Genomic DNA, 19,340 nt, shown 5'->3' on the forward strand with positions numbered 1-19,340 from the left:
ACGTGACCTACCTGCAAGGGAGACGGGGAATCGTAGTCCACCTGTGTGTTTGTTAAGTACTTAGCTTATCACTGTCACAATATTATTTTAAAATTTTTAATTAAAAAAATTTACAATAATAAAAATATTCTTTGGGGTCTGCCCAGTGCCACAGCGGTTAAGTTCACATGTTCCACTTTGGTGGCCCGGGGTTTGCTGGTTCAGATCCCGGGTGCGGACATGGCACTGCTCGGAAAGCTATGCTGTGGTAGGCATCCCACATATAAAGTAGAAGAAGATGGGCACAGATGTTAGCTCAGGGCCAGTCTTCCTCAGCAAAAAGAGGAGGATTGGCAGCAGATGTTAGCTCAGGGCTAATCTTCCTCAAAAAAACAAACAACAAACGAAAATATTCTTTTATTAAGAACTGACCTGGAAAGCTAAGACTCATGTACTACATCCAAGCTATTACTATTAATGATGAATAAAGATGCAAGTCTCAGTAAAATAGATATCCATCCAACCACTTATTTTTAATTAGGTCTCAGATTTGCCCAATCAGACTTTTCATAAATATAAGATTGATGACTTTGCTTTATATTTCTTTTACCCTCTGTCCTTCCTGAAGTTGCAAATAAGCAATAGAAAGATGAGGAGCGGAGTCAGGATCCTGGAGGTAAATTGAGTATTAAATAATGCACAACTCAGGTCATTGCTGCGATGGCGATAGTTATCTCCTAAAAAGTCAAGAGTCCGCAGTGCTCTGCCAGTCACTCTCCAATTGCGATGGAGTAGGAGCCGCCTCTCCCCTCTGCCTGCCTTCCAGCAACCCTCTCCCTCCCAGTCCTCCTCACACTCCCCCAGTTCAAGGCTCTTACAGAAGGGGAAGTTTAGCCACGAGTTGAAAGGATGGGAAGTGACTCATGATTTCCCCCAGGGGTCAGGTGAGTGGGTAGTGAGGGAAGGCTGGGAGAGAGAATTCCAGATTAGAAAAGTTACCCAGATGGGAGAGTGACCAGGGCTGGAATTTCAGGAACGACAATGACATCAGCATTGGTGTGACTCTCCCACTTTCCCAGACAAGCATCTCCAAGCTCTGCTGTGACTCGTTTCCCATTGATTCTCACAAGATTGGAAACAAGGAAGGATCAGTGTGAAGCCCAAGGAGAACGGCTGTAACTCCTTGAAGCAGAGTGTCACAGGAGGCTTCTGGGAGAACTGGCTTGGTAGTTCAGTGCTGTCTACGTTTTCCTAATAGAAACCATTATGCCAAAGAGACTTTTAAAACCTAGAATTCAGTAAACCTAAGATGTGTGGATTTTTTTTTTTTTGCTGTTTTGAGATTATTAATTTCAAATACTCTGTATTTTCTGATACCATTATTGTGTTATGAAATAACACAAGTGAGGTTCTAGAATATGTAATTAATAATATGCTGTTTAGACTGTAAATAGAAACCACACTTGACAGAGAAGAGAGGCGTAAAATTTAAGGGTTTGTGAACGTGGGTTCATCGGTACCTGCAAGATACCATGAGAGTACTTTTTGTACCAGGAAGGAGGAAGTCTTTTAGAAACATCGTGTTTGCTACTTGTAGTCAACTGCAGAATGTTTTAGAAATGTACCTAAAGGGCATGTAAGAAAAGATTTGGAAATTTCAAACAAAAGATTAGCCATTGGAATTATAACGTAACTCCCGAGCTGTTTCTTTATGAGTAGCGAGTTCTGTTTGCTAGTAAAAGACCCTGTTGATAATGTGAATGAGTGGAACATACTCCACCTTACATTTTAGTTATATTTAAGGGTTTGATTCATTAGAAAGTGTGTGGCTTTTTCTGTTCCAAACGGAATCCTTTCTCCGTGGCTTTCTTTTGAGGCTGTGATGCAAATCCGTGGTGCTCTTTTTTAATGTGAATGAAAACAATGAGGAAAGGAAGTGTGGAGGCTTGGAATCTAAGCTGATGCTTCGCAGTCACTGTGGAGCAGTGAGGTTCTTCTCTACTCTGAGTGGCCGGAAGCAGGAGAGAAGACAGTCATTTACTCCCTGCCCTAAATTTCTTTGAGCCTTTGTACTGGAAGCTTCCTCCATTAGCAACAGGGTGGCGGGCACCATGCTGGTGCAAGATATGAAAAGACAGTGCCTGTGGAGGGAAGCAGTGCCAGGGTAAGTGCTGGGCCAGACGTACACAGAGGGTGCAAAGGAGAGACAGGCCAACCTCACTTACCTGGGCGGCCAGAGTGGGGTGGTCAGGAAGCAGTTCACAGAGAAGGTAGAACCAGAGCTGAAAATTAAAGAAATAGAGGGGGAAAGAAGAATTAGCTAGTCAGATGAAGCAGGGGAAAGTCATTCTAAATATGGGAAAAGTACCTACAGGGAATAGAGGATGGAAGGCGGGGAGGTGGTGGCAGTTTGGGGGAACTGAGTTACTCTGTACCACCTGCGTCCAGGGCATGTGGGCACTTGAGACGCAGAAAGATGTGCCAGGGACCCATGCTGAGCTCAAGAACTGTATGCTTTCTTCAGAAGTTTGGATTTTACCTTGGAGGGATTTGAGAGCTATGGAGGATTGTAGGCAGGGGAGAGAGTGATCAAATTTGAGTTCTGTCTTGGAAGTGATCTGTGCAGGATGTTGGTTGTGCTCCTAAGTAAAATGCACAAATCGTCTTCAGAACATAAGATCTCCTGCTATTTTATGGAAATATATTTAAGAGGGTCTTTGTTTTCAAGCCAGCACTTTACGTTGCTAAGCAGAGATTCCGCCTTCCTCCTCTGATCTTCACTTAGCCAACAGTCAGCTGTTGATTGCCCGTGTGTCTCTCAGTTCATTGAAGTCAGACCTCTGAGTCCACCATAATGTCATCGTGGCCTGAATGGAGTCGGAATTTGCCTGAGCCCCACACTTTCTGGTGTGCAGGGAGGCTGTTATTAAAAAATAATCATCATCTCTCCAAAAGTGAGGTTTCTCTTTTAAATTTACATCTGTGCTTCTTCAGCCAGGCAGAATGTCCAGGAGTATAAGAAGCTACAGGATGGTACATCTTCTTGGAACATCGGTTTTCTTACAATTTGCGGGAAAGCTTTTGTATTAAAATAAGTGTGGGCATGTTATATTCTTCCTCTATATAGATGGAAACTTCAAATAAATTCATTGAGGGCATCTGTTTATTTTCTTCTTCCATTTGAGTACGTCAATGGAAAAATGTGAAAAGTACTCATTTCAGTTAACAATAACTCCAATTTTTAAGTGCCTGCTGTTTGTCAATTTATGTAATTCATTTTTGTTCAACACGTGGAAACACCAAAGTCCCAAGCCCTGTGCCAGGGAGCTGGATTGCAGTGGTAAACTAAAGGCCCTTCCTTGTTCTGGAGTTGGTCTCACGTCCTTACGGCTGCTCTGAAGAGTAGACATGACATTATGTTCATTTTGCTGTTGAGGAAACTGAGAGGGAAGGAGTTTTGCTCGGGGACTCCTGCACTAAGCCCATACTCCACGCTGCTCGCCACTGCCACACTTCCTCTCTGTGAAAACTTTTGATCTCAACTTGTTGTCTCCTTTCCCTTGTCTGTTGCTGCCCTTACTTTATTCATGAAGAATATTCATTCCTTTCCCCCAGGTCTACTTTCCTATCTCTAGAAATGAAGATGGGCCATCAATCATCAATACCATCAATCAACAGCCACGCCCATGTACAAGTGTGTTTTTATGTTATTCCCAGTAGTCGTAACAGCTCAACTATCATAAACCTGTACTGAGCTGCTACTGTTTACAGATTCATTGTGCTCAGACTTTACTTCTAGAAAGAGATGGAAGTCATGGTTACATACAATAGGTCAAATAACGATTCAAGATGGCCAGAGATCATGGAGTGTTGGAGATCCTAAGTGTTAGAAGGGTCTGGGGAAGGCTTCTTAGAGGAGATGTCCAACAAGCTACACCAAGGAAGGAGAAGCTTTAACTAAACAGAGCAAAGAATAGGGTCTTCTAGGCAGACCCAACTAAATCTAGTGCCCAAAGGAAGCTTACCCCAGTTTCTCACACATTTTCTCTCTGCTCCTAAGAATTAAAAAGGTCATAGGTGAGTGTGGTTACATTTCAAGAGAGGCATTACTCTGCTCTAATTGAAAGCATCCCCACTTCCCCAGGGGTGCCATCATGGACTGACTGGATGCTTCTCTTGGAGATATGAACAGGCAGCCTCTGGGAGTTCAGTTTCCTCCAGGCCGTATGCAGGGAGATCTTGGATGGTCCACACTTAGATCCACCCAAGAGGCGACCTAACCCTTTTGCTCATCACCAGAACTACCCTCCTTCTTCCAGAATCCTCCAGATTGGAAATGACTCTGGACCAAACCTGACTTCCCAGCACTATTCCAAATCCATATCTGGAAAGCCTCTAAGCTGCATGTCATTGATTTGTTATTGATTAAGACTCGGTCTGGCACTCAGCCCAACCTCAGCCCCAGCAATAGTAGCAGCAGGCTTCTCAAATAGAATGGAACAGAAAGCTATGACAACCCGCGTGTGGCCCTCAGCCTCCTTCAATCAAACCAGGAAAGGAGAAAGAAAGCAGGGGAACCTATTCATGGGGCACAAGGAACCTTCACCAAAGACCTTTGACCAGTGGTAATCTGGAGGTCCTTTGCTGGGAATAAATACGAGGAGGAGCCATCCATTCTGGTTTGGGATTAATGCAGATCAGTGTCCGTGAAAGATAGGTGCCTGTCAGACACCTGAAATAAAACTTCTTGGCTCCTCCACAATTCAGCATGCGTTGAGTACGCCCCAGGTTCCACGTGCTCTGCCAGACGCTAGAGGTACAAAATGTAAATCAGGCCCCCTCTGCCCTCGCAGAGCTTGTGGTCTAATGGGGAGATAGGCATGTAACAAGAACATTTCAATCTAACCTTGTAAGCACTATAATAGTTGTAGGAAAGTCCAGGGAAGAGCCAGGCTAAGCTGGGATTCAGGAAATGATGTCTTAGCTGAATCTTGATGGAAGACAAATCAGAGCAAGTTAGAAGAAAACGAAGTGAGAGGAATGGGATAGACGAAGGGGAGGAAACAGCCTGAGCACAAAGGTGGGATGTGGAACAGCCCCATGAGACTGGTGAACTCCAGGCAGTTCCGTGCAGCTGGGCCCAAAGTGGCTGTGAGCCCCTGGAAGCAGGCCAGGGGAGGGAGGGCACTGGGAGCCATGGCAGTGGGCTAGTATTTACTCTGTGGGTGACAGGGAGATCGGAAGACGTTTTAAGGAGAATGATCATACTTGCGTCTCTGAGGGTTAAGGAAGGCAGGAACTGAAGGAGGGAGACCTGTCAGGAGTCTGTTGCAATAGTCCTGGGGACGTGATGAGGCTCTAAACCAGGGCAGAGAAACTGAGCAGGTCCTGGGGTTGTGTTGTGAGAATATGGGCAATGCAGGAGAGAGAGGAGTCTAGGAAGACGCCCCGCTGTTCAATCTATTCATTTATTTGACCAGATGCTTCTCATATAACAGAGTTTAGTCCAAGATAGTGTTCCTTAAACCGGGGGTCAGGAAGTGAGCCCCAGTTAGTGAGTATAGCCAGCAATTTTTAATAAAGAAGAAGAGAACAAAACAAAACAGAACAGAAAATGTCAGGTGGCATTGCATATATGTAAAGTGTAACTATTATTTTGTGAAACTTTGTTTCAGTCTGTGTGTGTGTGTGTGTGTGTGTGTGTGTGTGTCTGTGTGCAGGTGCAAGTTCACAGCTATATGAAGCATCTTAGACTGTGGTCAAAACATTTGAAAGTCCTATGATATTCTTTTTCTGTGATTGTGTCTGATTATTCTCAAGTATGAATATGTCCCAATCAGGCTTGATGATCTTAAAAAGGGAGACTGATTCCTTTGTGAGAAAACAGGAAAATCTTTTCTCGCTGCTGTTCTTCCAAGACTCAATCTTGCAGTAATCTGTGCCCTTGGAATTCCCAAGGATTCCACGCAGATGGAAAGGAAAGAGGATCGGCGCCAGCAAAAACGACTCTCCAGGCAGTGCTGGGACCATGCCAAATGCCCTGCCCTTCTGAAAAAAGGGGCAAGAATGAGATACACAAAGACACTGCTGCCCTAGGATTTCTGGCCACATGTCTCTCAGAGGCAGAACCACAGCCAGGAGAATAACGTTACCTTATTTTTATATATGGGTTTTACAGTTTGCAAACTACTTTCACATTATATGTTCCCATGTTCACAGTAGCCCTGTGAGTTTGGAGGGCCCTGAATATCTGAAAAATATTTTAGGTGTTTATTGGCCTGTAAGTATTTAAAGCTATAAATATTTGCCTCTTAATATAGTCATTCACTCTTTCAGTCAACAGTCATTCGCAAGGCTCTGGGCTAAGATGTGGACATGCAAAGATGCAATCTGTTTTCCAGTCTGGTGATGTGTACCTCAGGATCATAATTTAGGAGGATACAAAGTCCACGTACTTATTTATGGATGCTTGCAGTTTCACCTATGGCGTGTTTACAGAATGTGCGTGCACCTGTATATAGATTTGCATGTGTGTGTGTGTGTGTGTGAGAGAGAGAGAGAGAGACAGAGAAGGAGAAAGAGAGCACGTATCTCTCCAAGTCCAAAATCAATAATTGTTTGCTCACAGGGAACAGAGCAGGAAAAAGCTGGCCCTCTTTTAAGCCTACAAGGTACATAAAGTTTTCTCCTTCTTGGGCTAAATGTGAGTATCTTAGTGGTAGGATAAGTGTGTCTGAGAATTTGAAGACAGCTATGTAGCCTCAGCAAATACAGCACCTACGTAACAGGATTTGCATACAAAGGAGTTCCCAGGCCTCTGAGTTCTAGCTAAAACCCCAGATTAAGAGTCCCTGGTTCATGCATTGGTTTAAGCAAGACAGACTTCTCAATTTAAAAAACATATATACATATATATATACACACACATATATATATATACACACACACATATGATATTTGTGTGTCAATATATACTTATTGTTCCTAATTTTGAAAAAACAATAGGTTCAAAGAGGACTGCTTTCTAAATTTTCTGTTCAGCGTTAGATATGATTTGAGCAGTCATGAAAAATTAGTTACAATCATTTTAGGCATAAGAGTAAAGTATTTCTTTACTTTAAATGTAAATGATTTGAAGTATTTGAATGGTATTTGAATCACTTTCCTGGTTGCCTCCTCACAAAGCGGTTCCCTGGATGTGCACCTAGGATGTTTTTACTGGTGGGAATGACCTTGACAGGAAGCCTATCTGGGAGACTTATGACCTGTTGAGGTCAATGACCTTGAGGTCCACATTAACCCTCAACTTTTCCAGTCATTACTCCACGGGAAGCCCATATCCTTTGCTCACAGTTTACTTATTTGTTCAGCCTTTTTTCTCATAACATGGAAAAGTAATCTTCTGAAGGCATTTCCCGTAATGAAGCCTACTCGTCTGACACAGATTTCTTTCCCAAGGTTCTGATGTGTTCAGTATGTTTAAACACATCTTTGCCCTTGAGATCCCTGCATATCAAGCACGTGATTGCTAATATTTTACTGATTAACTGGCAAGCACATTGTAAACTGGAATCGCAAGCCTGTCCTCCCCACCCTGGTGTTCATATCCTAAAAGTAACAGCGTGTGGAGGCCCTTACTGCCATTTTCAAAGTGTCACATGTCGTTTATGACTCTGATTACCTCTTGTTAAACAGCATTGTATTGTGTGAAGCATGGCTTCCTGTGATACAACATTATTTAACAGACAGAGTATACCAAAATCTTCTATAGAACGTAAAAAATGAATTACTGTTAGCTTCCTGTCATAAGAAGAATCCAGATGTAGAGGAGGGATGGCATTTGGCCCCAGAGCCCTCCTGCAGGCACCGACAGAGGAGCATAAGCAAGGTACTCCAGAAAGGCCCCGAGATCCCAGGAATCCCAGCTTCCAAATCTTGCATGGGCCAAAGAGGGCTCGCTATGGGCAGCCAGCCAGCCAACCAGCGTCTGGCTCAAATCTCATCTCTCCTGCTGAGATGGTCCTGGTCACCTTGTCCAAAACGCCCCCTCTTGCTCTGAGCCCTGGAGGACTGTGTCCTGCTCTGAAAGGCCTTTGCTGCCTGGGTCGCAGTGATGTCTGGACCATCTTTGTCTTCCCTGCTTGGCTTACAGACCTGCAGGGCAGGATCCTGCTGCCCACAGCCCTGCACCCTCCCTCATTCAGGTGTTTCAAATGTTAGGTTCAGATTTTGCCACTCTTCTTTTAGATTTCATTTAAGAAGGGATTTTCAGTCACTTTTATCTCTTATTCAAGCCTGTTCTTAAGGGAAATAATCCATTTATACCTGGTTTAACAGCAGGCTTTTCACATCGGGGGCACCCAACACGTGTCTGTTGAATAAGTCAATAAGACAAATGCCTTCTACTCCTGAAGGCCAAATGAGGGAGAGCTGAGTGGAAAGGATCAGAGACCGTCAGAACCACTGTTTTCTATCATGGGACAGTAACAATGAGCCCCTCTGCTGTAGTAATAGTAGCAAACACAGGCAGTAACTCATTTCATCCTTGCAACAACCCTCTGAGCTAGACACTGTTGTTTATCCCCATTTTATACAGAAGGAAACGAAGCATGCTGAAGTTCCCTATCCAAGGTCATGAAGGTAACGAACGAGACGGGGGTCAGGACTTGAACTCAGCTTCTAGCCACTTAATGCCATGTTACTGCTCTTGTAACAGTTAGTCTGCATATACCCTCAAATAAAGGAACGTTTTCTAAACAAATCAACAGGCTCTTTTTAAAAAGTTAATTCATGAAACTAAGTATATGTATTCAACAAGAGAAGAGACTTGAGTTCTCCTTAAGTAATAAATATACCATTAATTAAGAGCAAAATGAATTTAGAATGTATCTTCATTTTAAACTCCCCTCTAAAGCAATAACATTAACCCTGCACCAAAAGTAAAACTGTTTTGATCTAAAGCGATGAACTCTTGGTGAATTTGCTAGTTTTGGAAAACCTGGGTCATGTTTTGATAATTTAAAGGATTTGGGGAGTCACGTGGACTCCAAATATTCCTCTAGTCATTAAAACAAGATGGGAAGTTTTTCTTCAGTTGGTCTAGTTTGTTTGTTTTGTTTTTTAAGTGTAACCTTCAAACTTCAGCGACACCCTTTAGAAAATACCAGTTTGTTACATAAAGTTTTGAAATGCATCTTTGAAATTATAGAAATACATATGCAGGAGGTCAAAGACGAGTGGAACAGCTGTTACATAAAATCTCCACTTTCCAGATACCAAGAAGGAAGAGGTGGGAACATGGTCCAGGATCTAACCTTCACTCTGAACTTCCTGACTTGTGTTAGTTTAAGACATCCCTGTAGCATCATTTAAACATAGTTCTGGTGTATGAATAAACTTCCACTTGGAATTTCCTTTTTGAAGTCTGCTGAGAATATAAATCAAAACCATATGAGATGTGTCTTAATCCAGAATGTAAAATAACATGAGAAATGTCAACCCAGAAGTACTCCCTGAAATACATTCACCAGGATGCACATTCTGGCAAAATCCTTTATTTAGAATGAAAGTCTCCAGAGGACCGGATTTATTATTTTTAACCCATGATTGTGGAAGCCTGAATTGATAAAAGAAGATGCTTTTTAAAGTCATGGCAGTAAGAATGTTATTCAGCCAGCTAGAATGTTTGACAAGAACATCTGTTGGCATGGAAAGAGGTTCAAAATGCATTGTCAAGTGAAAAAAGCAGATTGCAATTTTATTTAAGGATTATGGAAGATAGATAGTATTCTTAGCCCAGATACAGGTACACATCTTAATAAAAGAATGAGAGACTATATGCCAACAAAATGTTAATCGGTCTCTAGGCGGTAGAATTATAGCAATTTTTCTTTTCTTCTTTTTTTCTTTCTTTCAGGTGTTTTAAATATTAGGTTTAGATTTTGTTCCTCTTCTGTTAGATTTCATGTAAGAAGGGATTTCAAGTCACTTTTCTCTCTTATTCAAGTCTCTTTGTGGGGGAATAATCCTTTTATGCCTGAATTTGGTGATTATTTGGACAAGCGCATTAGTCAAGACCATCATGTTGACTACATTATTAAAAAATGTTCTATGCCCAAAGCTAATCAGATAATTAAATTACATTTGCTATATTGTCCAAAGTAGAGTTCCCTACACCTCCATTTAGAAGGACTTTATGTTTAAATGACACAAGCTTCTGCCATTTCACACTGTGTTCTTAAACTTAAAATTTGAAGAAACTCAACTAAGATTTCATGACAATAATTATTAAGGCCCGAATAATTCTTTAAAACTAGACATTATCTACTATACAAACTGAACTATTAGATTTTTAAACTTTTATTATGTTTTAAGCCTTTAAAACTATTTTGTAGTTTATAAAACTTTTTTTAACCTATTTGAGTGCATTGGTGGTGTGTTTATGGAATGCCTCTATTGACTTTCGTATTAATATGCCATATGGTTAGAGCAGAGTGTGACGCAAGTCATTAATGTATCACTGTGTCTGATGAAAAAGGGGGATTCCAACATGCAAGCTGTTTCCTACCTCTTCAGTTGGGGGCATAATCTCCCCCCACCCTGAATCAGGTAAAGCTATTTCAACTACCTGAACTCATTTTAAATTGCTTTCTGTAAGGGCTGTATAACGTCAGTGTCTATTAATGAATGGCAAAATAAAAATCCCAATACTTAGAGAGCAAACCTCTAAGCTCAGTGGTCTCTTCGGCCTTGAAGAACGTGGAGAAAAATTGATGGCTGAAAACCTAATAAAAACTTAATTTCTTGAATCTGACCCTGATTTTCTGGGACGAGTGATGTATATTTTGAACATCTTTCACAGAACCAGCGCCGTCACAGACAAGTAGGAAGCATTCCAGAAAACTGGCAACGACAATTTGAAAAATTCCCAGTAAATATTTTATCCCAATAAATATTTCCAATATTTAAAAATAAAAGATACATACATACATACACTATCAAGCTTTTATATATAGTCAGATGACAAAATTACACTTGAGTTGTGCACATCTTTTCTTGGGATAAATTAAGCAAACACTAGTTTTGATTGATCCAGGTGTCCCAGTTGCTGGGAGGTTAAATGCACAAAGCCTTGAGCTGGGAGACAGAAGCTTCGGTGATGTTGTATCTTGTCATGCCAGCCCTGCAAGGAGTGAACGACTGGAAAAGGGTCTGTGGGGTTCTTGGAGTAATTTTATCCAGACAGATTCTGTGTTCCTTCTGGTGCATACATGGCACAGTTTTCCCTGATGTCATGAAAGCTTCCAGTGGAATGGGTGTACCGAGAGCTATAAAAGAGTTGAGCTAAGCAACTGAAATAGCAGATAAGCCTCTATAAGTATAGACATTCAGATATGTCTGAAAATAGCTATAGAAGGGGTTTGATTCCCTAAAGACATGCATAATTTTTGTACCATTTAAAAAATAAGAGTCTTAAAGCAATATAAGATAGAAGATTACCTGCCCAAAGCCAAGAAACCTGGCTCCCCAGTGGTGTTGGGACTTGTCCAAAGCAGTTGCTCTTCCCTGGGCAAGAAGTCATTGGCATGACAGAGGGAAAACACAGGGACCCTTCTGATACCGGCGGTTTGGTCGACCTTGTGGAAATTCCAGCTTCTGCTCCTGAGATCCAACATCAAGATGGCTACCACGGACTCTTAGTCTCCACCTTTTCAAGAGAAGCCACAGAAGTCAAGTTAGAAAGAAAAACCATCTCCAGAATCTTATACCCTTGTCCCAAGGAAGATTGACAAGACCCTATTATCTTGGTTGGTCAGTATGGAGGTACTTTGGCCAAGGCCTGCAAATGATGAGCCTCTTTCTGATTGTCTGAATCAATGCTCTGTTCCCCTACCTTGCATTTCAGTTGCTTAACTGACTCCATCTTGAAGAACCTCTTGGGATTTAGTGGTAGGCAGTGGCTCCACAACTTCAAAAAGCTGGGGGTGTTCATATGCTTGTGTACGCATGCAGCCTCCCTGAGAAATACCACAGGCGCCTGATGGGAACAGTCTGTACCAAGTGAGAGAAGAGAATAAAGAGCTACTCTGCCTCATGGAAAACTTGACTCAAAACAATCTGGCCAGAAACTATTTGGCTGGTAGAGCATATATTTTCTTCTTTCTTTTTCTTTGAGATTGATTGGAGGGGATTGTACATTTTTTTTAATACTACTAGGACTATGGGCATGGAGAATAGTATTTATATTCCTGAAAACTTTCCTTGTTCAGCTGCAACTGAACTTTTGATTTTTTGCAGTGTAAGTGTGTATGTGAGAGAAAAAGTGTGTGTGTTTGTGAATGTGCAGACACACACATATGGAAGCATGTGATGGATGAGCGTGAAAGGATTGTTTACATTTCTTTAATTCATATAGACCATGCACTGTAGGCAGGGGAGCAGAATTCTAAGCAAAAACGATTACTAAGACTGTGTTTGTTTCTATGACACACTGACCGATATCCCGACAGCTTCAAGTTGAAATAAAGGTCCATAGTGCATTCTGTGTGCTTCACCTACAGAATGAATAGCTGGCAGCTGTGATAAATTAGCTTATGCTAGATTACGCCACTGTAACAAGTTGTCCCCCAGGTTGTAGTGGCCTGAAACAACAGAAGTTTATTTCTTGCTCACATTACACGTTAGCAGCTCATCTGCTATGGCTTTGTTCCGTGTCGTCATTCCAAGACCCAGGCTTGAGGAACAGCCTCTGTCTGAGACATACTAGCCTCATGGTAAAGGGAAAAGAGTAGGAAAGCTGGCAGAAAGATGGCTCTTGAAGGGTTTTGCTTGAAGCTACCATACATTACTTCTGCTCACATTTCATTGCCCAAAGTGGGTCATATGGCCAAGCCTGACATCAGTGGGATAAGAAGTATGGAGGATGGTTGGAGGACAACTGCAAGTTACGTGGCAACTAGAAAGGGCCAGGAATCATTGGGAACATGTAAGAAAATATGTGTGTGTGTATGTTTTCATTATAAATTTAGTAAGTAAATAAATTATATATATATGATTTATATATATATATATGATTTCCCCAGCAAGACTGAAAAAGGGTGATTACAAACACACGTGACTGGGAATAGACCTACTACTTAGTTATACAATTTGCTTGATCCTCGTTTACCCTAATAGAAATTATTTTTAAGTGACTGGATTTGCTGTGAATCCAGCTTGCAGAAGATATTTCAAGACCTGAGAAATAAGGCTAATGTTAAGAATTGGAATAATATGTCTCAACGTGTCTGTGACTCTTGCTTTTAGGAAAAAAGTGCATGTAAACACAGCCGTGAATCTCCGTCTTACCCTGAGTGCAATTAGGTGTCACAGGGATATCTCCAGCTCCAGATTTGTTCCTTCTATAGTTTTATGTTAGCTGACAGCAAGATATTTTGCTACACATCAAGAAAAAAATTGCCTTAATTTATGTGGAGATAAAATGGGTGTTTATCCATTAGTTTACTGATTTGAATATTCAGTGATTAATAATCTTAAATTTATTCTAAATAACCTGTATTTTAACTCTATTAGTAACCTAGAATATCATGGAAAGAAAATGTTATGCTCATTAGAAAAAATTATACATGGTATACATTTAAAACTTATTTAGGCCTTTTACACGTCACAATAAACTTATTACACAAATCAAAGAGTGCAAAAAGATGTATTCTGACACCACGATGTGGGATTTAAAGCAAAGCCTGTTATTAATAGAAAACTTGTTGTTTCACCCTGAACCTGTGGTTAGGGTTACAAAGACCTCCTTGGAGAAGGATTGTGGTGGTAGTATATGATTCTATATAATATTAATGATTGCATCATTCATACCCATATATAGTCAGAATAGATACTCCAGCATTGACTTTAACACAGCTAGCCTAGTGTGTGGCCAGATAAATACACCTCCAGTACATAGGAACTTCACTTGAGAAATTCCGTCTGGAGACAAAGGAGTCATTCGTCTTAAGTAGTACGTTGATAATGAAGCTAACTCAGCCATAGAAATCATCCTAAGCCAACAACCACGACCCTGTTGAAATGTTAATGCATTTGGCGTACTTTCATAGTGATAATTGTATCCACTGCAGGCATCTTGTGGTGGTTGACTCAGCCATAATCTTTCAGAAGCAGGTTGCCCACCATGTTCACCAGTTTAAATGAAAAACAAAACCCTGTTTTCGAGCCTGCTTTTCTAAGTCACATGGAGATCCGTGATGTCTTTTTTTCCCCACTTCTCTTGAGTACATTTAATGAACATTTAAGAAAGAAGACCTACTTAAATTGGAGTCAGTTTGTCCATCAAAATCCCAGGAGATTTGTAAGAACAACATAAATACATATGCCTGTATATAATGATTTCATAAACTTTCCACGGTAGACCAGATTCCTTCTAGCCAGTTAATTTTCTCGTGAACATAAAATTTAATTTGGCCCTAATTTGAATTTTTGGTCATTTAGAAAGAATAGTATTCCCTTGGGTTAGCTATGGAAAAACTATTTGCTATGTTAAGAAAAATGTAAACAAAAAAAATATACTTAAAATGCTTAGCTAGGAGAGCACACTGCTCCCAAGCATTCTAGAAATGTCAGTCTGAAAATTCAACGATTTTGTAACATAAGAGGAGGCCTGCAAACCTGGGAGGCAAATTTTCTGTGTTCAATAGAGCTCCTGACTTGACTGACGCCCTCCAGAGCCTTGTCCACCTGACTGTAGCCGGACATCACTAAGTGATATTTCGTTAAAGAAATGGCTTGTACATCTCTTTTAACTCTGACTTCAAGCCTTCTCCACAATCAGTCTATGTTGGTGAAGTCCTGCTGAACCATTTTCTCTCGGCTACCTTGATGTTATGACCTCCCAGTAGTGAGATACAATTGGCAGTATTCAAAAATCAGGTATTTCAAATTAAGCATCATTCTCAAAACAAAGTAAATTTCTCATTTTGACCAGCAATATCATTATATGGGAAAAAATTCACCATCTGTTATTATATGAAAAAAGTAGTCAACCAAAGATATTACGGTGATTACCATTTTGACAAATAACATATATTGAATTAGGCACCAGTAATGGGACAAGAGTTGACATTTTTCTTTCATTTTGCCTTTCTGTATATTTTATATTTTCAACACTGAGCATGTGTAACTAAGAAACATGATAATACTTTTTAAAACCAGTGTCACCGGCCATAGTTAGTTTTTACAGTGTCTATGTTCTCATGCCCATTGATGTGCGGCTCCTTGGGCACCCACTGAGACAGCCTTCCTCTGCTGTGCCTGTCTCTGGACAGAGGTCACGTCATGCTCTACATGTTGGAAAGGCAGCCAAGGCAAACTGACTTTCCCTCAAGTAGAATCACAGATATGTGGCAGAAGGGCATGCCTAGCACCAAACCATCTTCCTGATTTATTGAGTGAAAGGGTTTGCTTGGTTTTTGTGCAGATCAAGTTACCAATTGAAAAACTGGCTGTCTCCCTTTTCAACCAGTTGATTTCAGCCCCCAAACTGTTGACCAAAGCTCCTTGGTCTCCTTGGACCAGGGGAATGGGGTGCTCTTAAGGAACAGGTCTTCCGCATGTGAGTGGTAGAAATGGGGCCAAGGGATGTGATTGGGGCAACCAGGAATGTCCGCCCCACCTAAACCAGATAGAAGAGGCTCTTGACATAGAGAGGTTCTGTTATCCAAAGAAGTGGGAAAGGTTGTTGGGCAGGCAAACAATAGATACCCGCTATGGAGTAAAACGGAAATGATTTTTACATATAATAATTATAAAAATTGTGCTGCAATCCTGTCGTGATTCCAAGCCAGATGGATTGAATTTTCTCCGGTAATGGAATGCAGTAACCATGGTAGAGATCAGCAGGCCAGTCTGTCCAAGGGCATTCTTAGTTCCACCCCCACACAGGTTTTCTACAGGAGATTTGCAGCAGGTTGATGCTTTGCCTTGTAGCCTTGGAGCTGCTACAGGGACAGGTATGCACTGCAAATGGAGAAGGAATAAAACTATCAAAATGTGATTTGAATGGCCCTTAAAGCTTTTACGTAATATTACGCTGGCTAGCAAGAGCGCAGTAAAGAAGATTTTCACAGTCCCTCAAATGTCATTTAAATCTCATTAAGTAGATCTTTGTGAAATGATGACACTGGCAATAATGATTCCTTTTTAATTCTCCAATCATTTTGGCCACTGCAAGGGTCATACGCCCTGGGGAACACGTTAGCTTTTGGCTGATAGGAGTTCGCAGGGGCTGTGGCAAATAGTAGAAACCCTAAGTCTCTTTTTTTTCTCCAACTCGTCTTGATGGGCAAAGTCAAATTTGATAGTGGTTAATGCCTGATTATTTTGTCTGCTTTGTCACTAGGTGGTAAACAAGGGCTTGTTTCACCCTTAAATTGAGGTATCAAGGTGTTGGGCCTACAGCTAGATTAGGGGAATGTGTTTGAGAGACATTTCAGAAATAGAATAACAAGTTGGTGTGGGAGTAACAGCGAGGAGCCATCCCCCATGGCTGGGATGTGGCTTCTTCTCATTTATTGTCTACTAATTGGGGTTTTTGTTGTCACTTGTCTCTGAGACATAGGCTAAATGCCTACCCATTTAAAAAATCGGCGTATTTGAGGGTTTGATTTAGCTGGGTTCTGGTTAAGATTTGGTTATTCATGTTTATGTGTGGGTAGAATTTCAGTTCACTATCTATGTTGCTCTTGTGTAAAAAGAAAATGAAGTCATCTAGAGAGCCTCTTAAATAAAATCTCCCAGGTTCGCCTGAGCCCTGTTCCACTGCCCGGCCAGAGACTTCAGTTCCAGGAGGAGTTTTTCTCTGAAGACCTCTGCTGCCCACCTCTCCACCACCGCATTATCCTTCCTTCCAACTGTCTGAACCCCCACTTTCCCTAGACTGGTGGAGTGCACACTTTTTTCATAAGCTCCCTTCCCACTCTCCTTTGAGCTTTCTATGTTGTAGGGCCCCTGCCTTCCGGGTCTCCTCCATTTGTTCTTCATGGTCTGTCTCTCTGGGGCTCTTCCACTTAACACTACTTTTTGACAATAGTGCAAGTAATAAAATAGACAAAGGCATACTATTCATGTAATTAAAATAGAAAATACAGAATTCTATACTTCTAAGACTTGCTGACTCATAATTAAGTTTAGAGCATGTCTAGAAATTAGATGTTTTCTCATCACCATCCACAGTCTCATATTGAAGTAGAAAGCGAATCTGAAGCTTGAAAAGCTAGAACGCAACAGCCTGTCTGTGACTCAGTAGTAACTCACCACATTTTCTCCGTGTTACAGTCAGAACGTGCGTTTCCTGCGTCCCCTCAAATACTTGTGTGGTTATCAAAGAGGAAGCCTTCACAGAAGGTCTCTCAAATGAGTACTAAATAGAACTTTTGAGACGTACAATAATTGCCCTTTGTACCTCCCGAAGGGAAAGCCCAAGTTAGCCAACACAGTGCGGTTCAGCTGAAGGTCATTTTGAACTGCACTGTGGATCTCAGAGACACCCCTCCTGATAGAAATGCTTTCCAGAGCTTTTATTTTCAGCCTGGTGCCCCGGGTATTTCAGTGATGCCTACGAGGCAAGAATGAGGACGTGTTAGGTCTGTGCTGGTAGCCATTATGTAAAAAACCCTCGTGTCAGAGAAAAAACTCAAGATTTAGAAATTGTCAGTCCCTGGAATGACGGTGGATTAGGGGATGCCAAAAGAAGCAGACGCTCTGGGACATGGAAGGAAAACTCTGGGATCGTGATTTTCCCGAATTTAATGGCAAATCTCAACGCATGTCCAACCAGATCAGGGAGACGGGGCTGTAGGCTTTTGCTCTTCCCTTTGAGGCCTGTGCAAGAGCTGGCCTTTGGTGTGTTTTCCTAACATATAACAGATAGCTCTGTCACATTAAACATTATGCTGCACAGACACTGAGCTTTCATTCTAGATGTGCAGTCTCAGGCCCAGGGCTGATGTTAGTGTGGATCGTTTTTATGCAGTGATCCCGAGAACACACTGTACTCTCTGGCTTCTGCTATGGGGAAAAACACACGTCAGAGTAAATGGAAATACAGTGACCTGACCGGGCTTCATCCCAACATCAGAGGAAGGGGCCTGGGTAGAGACGTGTTGTAAGAGGCTGTTTAATTTTGTTTGGAGAAACTGAACTTTTGACAGATGAACTTCTTTTCCCTTGCATTCATATTTATCTAACAGAGTTGTGGTTGGGAAATCATCCAGAATTCACAAGGTCAAAAAGTGACCTAGTTCACATACTACAGGCTCCTCCCATCTCCCTCCACAGCCTCTCCAGGCAGGTGGTCCCATGGGTGGTTGTTATGTCCACACTGAAAACGGTCACCTAAAGGACAGATCAGCCTCTTGGGTTTGGCCCCCTGAGGTTCTAGCAGCCACATCAAACTCATGTCTCAATTCTGGACAGTCAGCTTTACTTTTCCATGCTGCGCTCTGATATCATTCTAATGTGCTTGATGAATGAACATCTTGTTGTAAGGCATTGGGAATTAGAACCATTAGTAAAATTAAAGAAATAATATTAAACTGGATTTTTGTAATATCTTTCTTCATGAGAAAATACATTTTCATAGACTACCCAGTTGTGTTCTTTCTTTCATTATCCAAGAGTAAAAGAATGTTGAATAAATATTCTTAGCCTTATCTTTGAAAGTTAAAAAAAAAATCATTAAAAAAAAACAGGATCATAAGGAAGTATTTCCTGCTTCTCCCTAGTCTCCTGGTTCCCTGGTGTATAAATAAGACATTTTTCCCTGCCTGAAACTCAGCCTTTGTGTTCTGTAATCTGTGGTTTTGTTATTATCCAAGTACTTATGGATCAACATTGAGATAATCTTCGTAGACACATAACAAGTACCTATGTGATACCTGCTCATTTTACACCCATTTCTGGGTAGACCTACTTAGACAGTCTTACCTGAGAACGATTTTGCTTTGTAATAACTTGCACAATGCTCTCTGGTTTCTCCTTGATTAAGAAGATAGGGTACTAGCGTGCAGCCATTGGACTCATGCATTTCCCTTTCTTGTATTTTTCAGAAATTGAGGCGAAGGAAGCATGCGACTGGCTTCGTGCTGCCGGGTTCCCGCAATACGCTCAGTTATATGAGGGTAGGTTGGCCTTCTCTTCGCTCTTTATAAAGACAATAAATTCAAAGTGGGCCGCACACATCCTGTGATGTATTTTGGCTTCCAAGTCTTTTCTCAGCCGTTTCCTTTTGCTATCTCTTTCCCTCTTTTATTTCCCTCTTATTGCCTTTGCAATGCCCAGAGCTTATCCTGATGCCA

General features: G+C 41.4%; 1 protein-coding gene across 8 annotated transcripts in view; it reads left to right on the top strand.

Annotated features, from left to right (window-relative positions):
• The window catches only part of STARD13 (StAR related lipid transfer domain containing 13), a 488,843-nt gene that overhangs the window by 411,065 nt on the left and 58,438 nt on the right, over nucleotides 1–19,340 (top strand). For all 8 annotated transcript variants that reach the window (XM_046664327.1, XM_046664326.1, XM_046664323.1 and 5 more), the window contains one exon: nucleotides 19,092–19,163. In XM_046664327.1, coding sequence (XP_046520283.1) covers nucleotides 19,092–19,163 — 72 coding nt within the window. The remainder of the gene's footprint in view (nucleotides 1–19,091; nucleotides 19,164–19,340) is intronic.

Source organism: Equus quagga, chromosome 6 (assembly GCF_021613505.1).
Source record: "Equus quagga isolate Etosha38 chromosome 6, UCLA_HA_Equagga_1.0, whole genome shotgun sequence".
Taxonomy (NCBI): domain Eukaryota; kingdom Metazoa; phylum Chordata; class Mammalia; order Perissodactyla; family Equidae; genus Equus; species Equus quagga.